At 41.3% G+C, this 12,882-nt stretch overlaps 1 protein-coding gene across 1 annotated transcript; it reads right to left on the reverse strand.

Annotated features, from left to right (window-relative positions):
• Nucleotides 1–1,162: 1,162 nt before the first annotated feature.
• On the reverse strand, nt 1,163–12,651 carry c17h12orf56 (chromosome 17 C12orf56 homolog). Its single transcript, XM_026147612.1, is given in 14 exon segments — nt 1,163–1,553; nt 1,677–1,867; nt 1,869–2,018; nt 2,871–2,945; nt 3,018–3,105; nt 4,067–4,156; nt 4,808–4,902; nt 4,994–5,138; nt 5,846–5,916; nt 6,588–6,743; nt 6,860–7,046; nt 8,227–8,242; nt 8,446–8,641; nt 12,124–12,651. Coding segments are annotated over 14 exon segments (2,061 nt in total). The 5' UTR covers nt 12,613–12,651; the 3' UTR covers nt 1,163–1,441.
• Between the last annotated feature and the right edge of the window lie 231 nt (nt 12,652–12,882).

A 12,882-nucleotide genomic window follows, 5' to 3' on the forward strand; every position in this document is an offset into this window, starting at 1 on the left:
TTTTGTGAAATAACTACTGAGTCCAGTGCATCTCTGGATGCTCGAAGAATGAAAAAGAACCTGGGTAAAACTGATTTCCCAACAATAGACTTTTCATGTCAAAAATCTACATGTATAGGATAAAACAGATGACAATTGAATCAATCATTGTTTCTGACCATAGCCCAGTTGTTATGAAAATGAATATAAGATCAAATGACAATTTAAAGACAAAGTAAAAAGACTAGAGAGAGAACATCAACAATATACATTTAAAAAGCTAAAAGAAGCTAGACAACAATTAGATGAGCTACTACCATACAAGGCAGAAGAGGGTCTCAGATATTAATAAAAACTGTTATTGGCCTTTCAGCTCAGAAAAGCACAGTTCCTAAGATCAGAAATCAAGAAATGAAACTCAAACTAAAGAAATATTCAATACTTATGTAAAATATTACAGACAGTTGTAAAGGAGGAAGCACAAAAACCTCGGAAACAAAAAAAATTGAGTTCCTTAAACCCCTTAAATTGGCTAAAATATCAATGATGGAATAAACTAAATTAGTAGTACCTATCACAGAAGCTGAAATAAAATAAAAGAGTCAATGCTAAATTTAAAAACAATAAATAACCCCCCATATTATGCAAAGTATATAACTCTACACTAAACTCAAGAGACGCCAAAATCATGGCTGGATGCAATTATTACAGTCATGCATATGGAAGGAAAAGATCCTATGCATATCATACCGTTCATGGTAACACCGGTATAATGTTGGGCAACGATAAGAAAATGAAATATCGCGATAGAATATGGGTAAACGCGCATGCGCAGTGCCTTTGTTTTCATACGCACATGGCGGGAAAAGCATGGCGGCAACGGAAAATGAGGAGGGCGAAAGCGGATTGTTGAATGAAACGGATGAACCAGAATTGGTTTGTAAAAATGCTGCAACTTCAGTGGTGTGGAACTGGTTTAGCTTTCGTCTGTCAGATGCACAACAAAGCACTATTTTTGGTAGAGCATGCTAGCGGGCCGTCGTTATTACCGTGTTTTTTGGAAAATACGGCACACTTAAAATCTGAAAATCGACAGTGTCCCTTATAATCCTGTGCGCCTTATTTATTAATTCTGGTTGTATTTACTGACCTCGAAACAATTTTATGTGGTACATGGCGCTCGAAAATCTGTCTAATGTTTCAGTCCGACTTTGCTAAGCTACGAAGCCGCACCACTTGATGGACTGTCAGAGAACCGCTTCAGGTTATTAGGAGTGCACATCATTTGAACAGTCTTTACAGGCCAAGCATATATCTCCATCTCTCTGTCTAACAGTAAGATGTCTGTGATATATAATAATCCAGAAACTTTAAGCCGAGCATCCCGAGGACTCCAAATCCTGCTTCCTTCCCTGAGGATGCCTTTGTGTAAAGTGAAGGCTAGGAGCACGCTGGTGTTCAGTCACCTGAGCAGCATAAGAGTTCGAATGTGCTCGACAAGTCTCAGAGTGGGTCGGCTGATAGGATAGTGAGGTGGCAGCTTCACTTCAGAGCCCGACGGCATCACAGAGTATCTGCAGGACCAAAACAGATCTGAGCTGTCAGACTTTGGAGCATTTACACATTTCTTCTTTATAATAAGAAGTTAACGTGAGCACGTATGTACTTAGTGACTGTTGTGGCTGTCTTGAGCATACCTGAACTCCTCTCTGAAATGCGAGCGCAGGTGCTGAGCCAGCTGGCTGTTGTACTGCAGACAGGCCAGCAGGAGGTTGAGGCGCTGGAACAGCAGGACGGACTGAACGGGACTGGGGACCGACACTTGCAGGCCCGTCAGAACCAACACCACCTGCTGGACCTGGTAACCAATGAAGGAGAGCTGCGGGGACGGAGAGGGTCAGCGTTTGAGTAATTCTTATCATTCTGACAGAAATCACAGTTAAATCTGATGAGACCTTTACCAGGTGGGGATGAGGCTGCAGGACTCTGAGGATCCAACCGACAGACAGGAAGTTTTCAGCAGAGACACACCTGCTGGTCTGAAACACGAAGAGTTGAACAAAAACTGTGTTTGTTTCTTGTTATGTGGATATTCAGAGCTTTCTTAGACCATATCATAGCAAATAACAAATGTTTTAAAGCTATGCAATCTGTATATAGCAGTTGAACTTTTTAGATAAGTCTACTGTGTACACAAGAATAAGAATAACTTAATGTATTAAGCTAAACTGGCTGACACTTTCATATTATTCTTGTGATTTCTTATTGGCCCTGTTTATTTAATGCAGGCCAGGTGACCCTTTTCTGGTTTAAAAAGGATGGCGAGCCAACAAAGGGCAGGGAGCAGGATTCTTAACACATCATTTCCCCCGTTTATGGACAATAGCGCTTGGACATTTCTCATGGACACCCAGATAAAAATCATGGACTTTCTCTCATCAGTGTGGACCAGTGTTTTTGAATTGGTGGTGTGTTATTTATGGGGAATATTATTGAACTTTAGAAACTGTATTGCTTGATCTAAGGTACAAGACTGTTTAGTTGTCTTTGTGCACCTTAAACCGGGCACCACTGCACCAGGAGTAATTATTTAAGTTTTTCCTTTTCTTTCCTTGTTATTTTTCCTTGGTTTTGTTTAAATACATTGTACCTGCAATAGCGTTCTGTGTTGTGTGTATTTATTGATTACTGACCATCAGCTTCAGTAGCCGTTCTTTAATCTTCTGATTAATAATATTCTGCTTAATACCTGACGTGTATTAATTCATTAGTGCTTCATCAGTGTTACAGTTGTTTAGTTTTTGTAATTCCCAGGAGAGCCTGAGGTGTTGCATAAACACATTTTACTCACAGCTGAGAAGCGCCCCCGTTGTACGCTTTATCAAACTCACCACGTGGCCTACGAGCAGCAGTTCAAAGAGCAGAGAGGCGGCGGTGTCCAGATACTCAGGGAGTAAGGCCTGAAGCTGTAAGAGGCACAAGGTTTAATGCATCGAAGGCACATGAAAGACACTTGATGTGAGCAGAGAGCAGCTCACCTCTGAGTACGTCAGAAATCCTCCGCTGTGAGTTTGTGGCTGAGGGTCACATATTAAGGCAAGCAGCATTCGGGAGGCCAGAGCACCTCTGCAGGGAAACAACAGTTAATGCAGAAAAGGGAAGGTGTGCTAACATCTGGAAATGAGCTTTATAACTCTTCTCTGGGTTTCACCAGACTACAACAAAGGAAAGCAGCTCCAGCTGCAACCAAAGAAATGATAGAAAATCTCCCTGAGAATAATCACATTTATTATTTTCTCACTTTTTATTTACTATTGTTAATAGATAAACCTCACAAACACACTGGAGACACATCAGTCTATAAGCCATGAATCTGTGTACATTTCTCTCATTTTAATACAGAAAAAAAAATAAGTAAAGACTCCTCTGGAGCTCAGACTGAATTCAGTTTTTGCCATCACACTGGCATCATTATCCATCTATCGTTCAAGCCTGTATGATTCAGATTTATACCAGTTTTTACAAGAATTTTTCTTTTATAATATTTCACAAAGACACCAGTCTTCTTTTGTAACCACATCCTCTTCAAAAAGGCAGAAATCCTAAACTTCAGCAGTACGGGGAATCTCATATCTCGGCATTTTAACTTTTCCTCAGGTACTTTGGTTTCTGCACTGCCTCCAATGACTCGGACGATTTACTCCTGATATATGATTAAAAAAAACAACTGATGTTTACTCGCCACTTCTTTAGTGGATGTTATGAACTCAACCCTGAACTTCAGCCTCGTGTGATATGCCAGTGTTCTCTTCCCATTTAACTTAATGTGTCCAGTATTCATTTCATTTTGATCCTAAACCCTTCGAGTAGTTCTGTAGTCCTCTGTGTCATTGTGTATCATCACTGTGTCAGTTAGTGTATTGACTTCCTTAGATGTGGATCCCTCACTTGTAGATACATAGAAAATCTCTTTATTCCAATCTAAGCTCCTTTTAGGCCTTTACAGGAGCTGCCAACAGATATTTCAACATACCTGAAATGAGGACTGTTTAATGAAAGGAACAAACATACACTGTGTTCTGTTTACTTTTTGGCAGAGAGCAGGCTGAGTCTGGCAGCTTCGACCTCCGTCTCTCTGAACATGATGGCGAGCGTGTCAACAATCAGAGAGCTCAGTCTGAAACACAAACAGCAGAGCTTCAGTCACATGCTCATCATCATCGTCATAGCAACACATAGCAAGGAAGATATGACCTGCAGTTAGTTATTATATTGTTACTATAAATATTATCACAGTCGCAGATTTTTTCAGTGTTTTAGGTAATATTGCGGTCTTCATCCACTCACTCTGGATTTGTTCCTGAACAAACTGAATCCTGTGAATACTGCTGTTGTTGGTATAACCGCACGCAACAATAACAGGACCTGTTCTCAGTACCGATAAGTGCGAACATTAATGGGACTATAATGTAAACTTCAGCTCTTTACATGTTCTTTATTATCTACTTTATGAATGAGGAGGTGAAACTGCTTCAGGCTCGACAGGAGAAGGCAGAGAGAGGAAACCTGCCAGTGAGCAGGTTAGGTTCACAGTGTGTTATGCTGTTAATGCAAACTAAGTTTAAGTTAGCTTGTTTAAAGAAAACTCAGTTTCCCTCATCTCAGGCTTCAAAAATCTGAAGTTTTCACAAAACCCACTTTCTGGAAACAGCTGTGAAATAATGCACATCATCTCTGTAATCGCCACGCTGAATACAGTCAAAGAAACACCTTAATGAATCTGAAATCTCGCCTCTGTGGAGCTATGAACACCTGCTAAGGGGCTTACAGGAGCTGATCTGCTGTGTAGAGTCCACCGAGGCTCTGGCGGCCGTGAAGACATCCCTCCAGAGTGCAGAGCAGGAAAGTACACACCTCACTGGACTGGAAAACAGAAAATGAGTCATTCACTGCAACTCACAGGCACGTTCTGTACGTCAAACACACAGTGCCGAGCAGGTTTTATAAACTTTACCCTCCAGAAGAGCCGGCGCAGGGTAACGCTGCGGTGCGCGGCGGTCCTCAGCTCCTGCAGCAGCAGGTACATACTCTCCACGCTGCTCCCGTCCTGCAGGAGCTCGGAGCTCAGCTGGCCAAACAGGTGAGCCGTCCGCTCCCAGCTTAAATATAACATCAACATTAATACCGACGTTTGAGCCTGTTAGCAATAACAAGTTTAAATGAGCCTAAACTCGTCACAGTCCGCTGTGATGAACCTTCAGGGCTCAGATGAGGTTTCTCAGAGCAGGTCGAAATCTCTGGAAATGTTTTTATATAAATCTTTATATTGGAATATGAGCGCTACAGCTCAGCACAGCCAAGATAAAATAATATTTCAGTTCATTAAAAATATTTCATGGTCTCATTATTTAAGCTCCACTCAAATGTAAACTAAACAAATGTGCGTGTTTGCAAATATTAAATGTGCAGTGAAACATCTGGAGCTGATGCAAAAGAGGTGCAGTTCTCCTGAATGTGAACTTCTGCATGATTATGCGTGGCTGATGCAGGCGGCTGTAGCTGCCAGCTGTCTGATAGGCTTCACCTCAGCTAACTGCAGTCACTGAGCTGGAGCTTTGTGGGGAGCTACCATACTGTAATCTACAGCTACTCCAGGACGCCTCGGCTTCAGTCTCAGAGAGTATCCACAGCACTAATCAGTAGAGTGGAGTCCAAAACCAGTGGGTGCCGTCACAGTGGCTATGTCCAGTGTAGTCTATGAGTGAATGATTTCTGTTTCCACAGTAACAAACTGACCTGTGACCTTTATTCTGACTGGACAAGCAGGAAGTTGTGTGTCTGCAGTCTGCACAGAACAGTTTATTACCTGATGGCAGCAGCAGACAATGAAACGCAGTTCCTCCTTCTGTAGAGCGGATCTAACAAAAGGGTGGACCTCTGAACACACACACACACACACACCTCAGAAATCTGAGCGAGTACACCATCAGACACATGTTTTATACTTTTATACTTTTTCATTTTATACTTCCTGTTTTTTCTTATTTTGTATTTTCTTTGTGTTTATGAGCCTTTCTGATCTTCTGGTTCTTGGTATTAGTTCTTTATCGTTATAACTAAACTAGTTCTCAGTGTAGTTACAGACTACTTTAGGGTGATTAGTTCCCTTTAGTGCTCCCATTCTGTCCTTTTATCTTTCTCGCCCCCCTTTCAGTTGTGCCTCACTTCCTGCTTCATTTTGATAGTTGTTCCTTGTGTTTGCTTTCAGTTTTGCTTCTTTTGTCTCATCCTCTGTGATTTAGCTGAGCTGTGTTTTGTTCTCCCAGCTATCTCCACTTCCCTCATTACCTTTCTGTGTCTGTGTGTATGTAACAAACAGCTTGCCTTTTGTTACATACAAAAGTTAATCCCTGTTTTCTGTGACTGCATTTAAAGTCCATATCATTACACAGGACACGCTCTGTATAACCTGCACACTGTGACATTTACTTATCTACTCCAAAAATCCACAGGGCACCTTTAAGCTCCACTTTCATATAAATAACCACAACATTTCTAAAGCTAACAGTCAATGTGTTAAATACTATTCATAGACAGTCTTCACTCACAATACTGAAGCTGTTCCACAAGCTCTGCAGGTGGAGGTAAAGTCTGGACTTCTCTGAGACGGCGTACAGGTGGAGCTCCGCCTCCCACTCCTCCTCGCTGTCCACGCAGCCTCGTCTCAGCAGACGTGACAGGACCGAACCGATCCTCCTTTGTAACTGTAACAGCACACACAACAGAGCTCGACCAAATTTACAGAGACGTGTGACCCTTGTCTAAGTTACTTCAAATTGAATTTGAGTAGATCTTCATCGGAACAGCCGCACGTTTATACCTGACCACTCTCGAGGGTCTTCAGGCTTTTCTCTGAGAGCAATGGCGATGAGGCAGGTAAGACTAAGGGGGAGTAAAAGGGGGGAGGCTGCGGGACTCTCGTGAGGCCGAGAGTCTCTGGGTTCGGGCACGAGGCTGAGCGGGTGTGCTTTAACACTGGGGGGAGCTCCTCCTTCCTCCATTGGCTGCTGGAGAGAAGAAACAGCGCAGACATCAGGTTTCTGTGAAGTGTCTGCATCATCAACTGTGTGAGTTTCATGTCGTATTCCAGCTGCACAAAACAATTAAAAACACTTTCCTGATCAGCTAATGGTCTCGGTTGCTAGTTTGAAGTCTACCTGAACACAACACAAGGTTCATGTAGTAAATTAACGTCACACTAGAGCCAAATAAGCCTCTAAAATATGCTTTGCTTTTCAGAACTTCTTTATTGTTTTTCTGCACAAATGTTGCAGCTTAAAAACAGAAAGAGCTCTCAGGTAGATTCACACAGTCATGATAGTCGTGCTCCTGAGACTTCACGCTGTCAGCTCATCCTTAGGTTCAACTTTACAAGCAGTCTAAGGTTTGGGAGTGGCAGTGAAAGAAAAGTGTGTACGTTTAATGACCTACCGGGGGTGAGCACAGCTGAGCAGCAGGGAACATTAGCGTGAGACAGCTTTTACATTTTATGCTGTTTGCGTCTGTTTTACAGCGCTTCGTCGTTACCAGGCAACAGTTCAATGACAGTAAATCTGTTCCTTCCTCCCTCCATCTCCTGCCTCATTCACAGAAGAACTCAAGGAGGATCGGAGCCCCGCATGCAACCAAGTAAAAATGCAAACTGTCCAGCAGCGAACCAGCAGGTCCTCTTGCTGTGGGAATTTATAAAAACGTGTTTGGAAAACACATCTCTACATTTCAATCATCAGTGGGCACATTCTGCTGAAAAAGGATAAATGATGGACCAGCAGTACCAGGTGGATGTTACCTGCTGCCTGGTGTGTGGATGAAGCACTGCAGGTGTGATATTGAGGAGCAACACTGGAGTCACTCTGTGAGCATGTTAATGAGCAGCAGGTAAACTAGTCCCTGGAGTAAATAAGTCATGAGCTATCTGAGACACTGGGGTGGTCATTACATACTCAGGTAAAGTGGCTCAGCTGTTAACAAGTTCACAACAGACAACCACATTACAGTGTTGAAGTATCCCACACATAAACTTTCACTGTCTGCCTCACTCCTGCACACTCTGCAGCTTCTAAAATGATTATAACCAAATTCAACACTGGCATTACGTAATGTGTTTGCAGGGAGGACTTAAAAGCCTTTATGTGTGAGTATCCTCAAATAAAACATGCTTCTGAAGTGTGTCTGTGTTTTACTCACCTCTCTGTGGAAAATCCTGTGGAGGAAATGGAAACACAGGATGGCTAGAGTTACAGATAAAGAAACAAGACGACACATAAACCTCACTGGTGTCTTTCCAAAGGATCAAATCTCTGAAGAGACCATTCCACATGTCTCTGACTCGTCTTACAAAAAGCATAAACTTCAGTCTGATATCATTGCGTAGCATCATCAAATTACATAAACTGTCTCAGTTACCTTGTAATGTGCTTGTTATTTCAGGACAGTGGCTGTTTCGGCGAGAGGACGGGGCTGCAGGAGGAAGGCCCTCTTTCTTGGCTCTCTTTAACCAATTGCGTTGCTTCGCTGCAGGTTTTTTGGTGACGTAGACGATCCGTATGTGTTGGCAGCGTTCCTGATGCTTCCCACTGAGGAAATCTGGGATGTCGTTCACCTGTAAAAAAAGACAATGCTGTAAAGATTATAAAATGTGACAATATGAGGGAGCAGAATCAGAAATAAGACAAAACCAAGCGGTGCAGAAACGAGTCGACAGAAAACTGACATTAGCGCATCGATTCTAATGATTGACTATTTTTCAAGCAAATTTTGGTTTTGTAGAAACTATTAATCAAACTATTAATAAAAAGATGAATCTATACATTATCATGAGTTTCAGCCCTTAAAATAAAATCGGATATTTACAGAATAACAAGATTAAATAAAGATAATGTTTATATTTTGTGCCATATACAACCTTTGAACATATATACTGTGCACTTATAGTGGGTATTCTCACATCTTTCATGGATATTGATCATCTGCTGTAGACTGATTTTGATCCTGTGTGTAATAAAAGGATGTAGGATAATCCCACACTACTTCAGTAATCTTGAGGTCCGGGCACTGGGGGGTCCGATCCATGACTGATATCACTCTACTGTGTGTTTTTCCCTCCTGACAACATCTCATCTCTCCCTCAGATCTGGTTCAACAATTTTCAGTCGTTCTTGTGTCATTTTAATAATCAACCTTTTCTCTGTTTCCCTTCCTTAAGAACAGCTTCTTGACAGCCGCTCTTCCACTGAGACCTTTTCTGATGAGGCTTCAGTGATCAGCAGCTGATCAGCTGAAGGTCCTCCTCTCATATTTTTCATGGATATTGATCATCTGCTAAAGATAGATTTTAAATCTAAGTTTTCAGCTAACAGATCTTTGTGAATAATGTTGTTGTTGTAAAAATATTATTTTGTGCCTGTGAAACTGTGTCATCTTTGGCAACTTAATGACAGAAAGAATGATTGTGTTTTTTATGACACACTGCTGTTGTCATAAAATAGTAAACTGGTTCTTTGCTAATATTCTGTTATGTGTGGAGACAACACTGGTTCATCTGAGTTAAGATCCTTTTTTATGCTTGGATCATAGTTACTTTGAAAGCCTGGAGAAGTATTGCTAAAGAGCACTTAAAAAAACAGCAGAAACATCTATAAAATACAAAGAAATCAAAAACTTCTGGATTGTATTTTGTCAGATTTTATCTTATTGAGTGACTCTAATTTATTTAACTGCTTTTTCAATGTTGCATTGAATATGTTGGCGACTGCTTTGTCACGGGAACTTGAATAAAGCACGTCTCATCTTCTGAGCGGCTTTAATTTTGCGTTTGCCAAAGATCGCGTTACAAAAGACCTGATTTCTGTTTGTTACAGTGAGCAGGTTCGAGTCCCAGTAAGTTTCCATGAGCTCCCAGTGCTCTGAAGATCCTCCACAAAGTGGCTAAAGGGTGGTGCTGAGGCCATGGAGAGGCCAGCACAGGTCATCAGGTGGTAATCTTAGAGTTAATGCAGATGGGATTAACTCTGTTAGGGCCGAGTTAAACCTCTGACATAACGAGATGAAGTTAGAGGCTCGGCGTGACTTTTGCTGCATGTATTGCAGCTCTGTATTATGTGGCATTGGAACTATTTTAAGCTTTTAAAGTTTAATTAAAATCTGAGGATAACAGCTTCCTCATTAACGGTTTGTCTGTGCTGCTCTTTGGCAGGTTGATATACATGAAGTACTTGAAACGGTCACATGGGCAGCCCTAACAATAAGTACATACCAACATTACTGACAGCTGTTAATCATACCTGAGTCCTGCTCCGTGATTGGTTTCCAGGCTTCCTGCAACTCAGGTGCTCTGAGGCTCAGTGCAGCTCAGTATGAGCAGACATGAAATATGCAAACCAGAGCAGGTGTTACGCTCTTGTTCTCGCCATCAGCAGTAAAAGTGAGAAGTGAAACCTATAAATCGAACTAACTCGTGTGTAATCTGAAGAGTTTAACAGGGATTAATCAGCAGAAGCCGGTTAGTCAGTGAACGCATCATGTGACATGCATGTAATCTAACGTGCTTTAGTCGTGGTTTGGCTGTCACTCAAGGTTATGTCAGTTAAGTCTCCAAAAACCTAAACTTATTCAGTTTACTGTCAAATTAGACAGAAAAAATTGAGCTTTAACATATTCTGCTAATAGAACTAGCTCTAAAGATCCACTAATTACCTCATTGGGTTCAGCTTTAAAGATGTCACAAGTCAAAAATAATAGAAATCTATGGGGTCCTAATTATAAACTGCAAACTTCATCCATATTTATCTCTAAATGTTCTTTAAAAATCTGGAGCTTGGTTTTAAACCTAAGCGTGAAGAGTTAAACGTCAATATCAAGTTTAGATTTAAAGTCTGACTGTAAATTCTCATCTTTACGGCTCTGGTCAGAAAAAAGCTAGACGAAAGGCCAGAGCCATTTAAATGTGTGTGATGCTTCTTCAGCCCTAGCTCTCAGCCGAACTTCACTGCAGGAATATCAACCAAAGTGCAAACAGGTCACAACCCTTTGGGCTTTGTTTTGCTGTCTTCTCTGGTTTGTTCACAGTTTAGGTTTCAAAGATAACTGAGATTTTCCTTGACTCAACATCCACTCTGTGATGTCAGTCTGGAGATTATTTCGTCTTGATGCATTCTCAATCATCCAGGTAAATTAATCTCCAAAGGTTGATTCTGTTCATCTGGATGTAGCGTTTTCAGTGGGAGAAACGTTTCGTCACTCATCCAAGTGACTTCTTCAGTCGACTGAAGAAATCACTTGGATGAGCAGAATCAACCATTGGAGATCTGGTGAATATTTGTAAAAGAAATACAGATATTTTCTTCTACAGCCACTTCAAAATGTAGGCCTTGTCTTGTCCTCTTTCACCTGATGTGATACACGTTGCAGTTTTGACACAAATCCCTTCTGAACACATCCTGTAGACTCATTACAACACAGCTTCCAAATGCAATGTTAGGATTTAACTATTAAAGTTTTCGAGCCTTTACTGAACAAACGAGACATGAACACTTCACAGTATGCCTATTTTCTCGATTCATTGATAAATATTTGGTCTGCACAACAATATCCATGACAGACATTAAAACAGTCACGTCATCATTTAAGATAAAAATACTGGAAATGAGTGCTTTAACTCTGTACTGTTTCTTTTAAAAGTTTACTTTTATTTACCTTAAAAATAACTTACCTTAAACGCCAATTTAATAGAAAATCCAATAAATATGGTAGAAGGTTTTTCTGTTGATTTTATATCAATATTAAAAATACATATATTTTTTTATCATTTATTGAAAAAACCCGACGTCTTAGGTCTTCACAGTATTTACACTTATTTTCTCCAATAATAACAAATATCTATCGGCAAAATACTAATTTTTTTTCAAAATATCGTATCTTACTTTATTAAAATCAGGTTATAACAGGTCATGTTCAGATTTTTTGTTTGTTTTTTCGTTTAATAAAATCAGCTTTTGGATTTTGTGTCGGTTAATTAGGGCGGGATTAATGCAGTAGAAACAAAAATAAATACTTTTTTAAATCACTTTTTCTGTTCAAACTCACCAGCTCGATGTAACGCACGCGCCTGAAGCTAACGGCTGCCGTGAGAGTGCGTGGCGAGTACTCGGTGAGGTACACGCACTCGTCGCTGAGCACCACGTGCATGTACACCTTGTTGATGGACTCGGACAGCACCACGCACGGCTCGTAAGCCCGGATCCGTTCGTACACCCTCCGCTCCAGCTTCCGCTGCAGGAACGAGTCCAGCCGCGCGTTCCGCCGGCACAGCAGCGACCCGGAGCCGCTGTGGGCCATGACGGGACCGCTCCGTGGAGCCGCCGGTAACGCCTCTGAGATTTCAACCGCCGCTTTGTCGCGAGGCAGGTGCTCACAGGTCCAGCTCCATCCGGTACGTTTGAAAAGTCGAGTTAAGATGAACACACGCCGCTGGTTCTGTCCCGGTTCTGGACAGTGAGCTGTAGGTAAAGCGCCAATGACTCGAGCCGTCAGTGCGTCTGCTCTCTGATTGGTCAGCGAAGAGGAGCGGAACATTGCTGATTGGCCAAACGCAATAATTATGTAGTAATTACTGTACTTAAATAATATATGTCATGATTAAATAAATAAGTATATATATATATATATATATATATGTTTTACTGAGCCGTCTGAGTGAATAAATAATGATGCACATGAAGCGTGTCGCTCCCAGTGAAGGGATGGAAACTTACTGGGGCTCGAACCTGCTCACTGTACCTCTTTTTACATGTTTTATACAAATAATGGTTTGATATGGAATTAAACCTCATTTTATATTTAACA

This window comes from Astatotilapia calliptera, chromosome 17 (assembly GCF_900246225.1).
Source record: "Astatotilapia calliptera chromosome 17, fAstCal1.2, whole genome shotgun sequence".
In the NCBI taxonomy this organism is placed as follows: Eukaryota; Metazoa; Chordata; class Actinopteri; order Cichliformes; family Cichlidae; genus Astatotilapia; species Astatotilapia calliptera.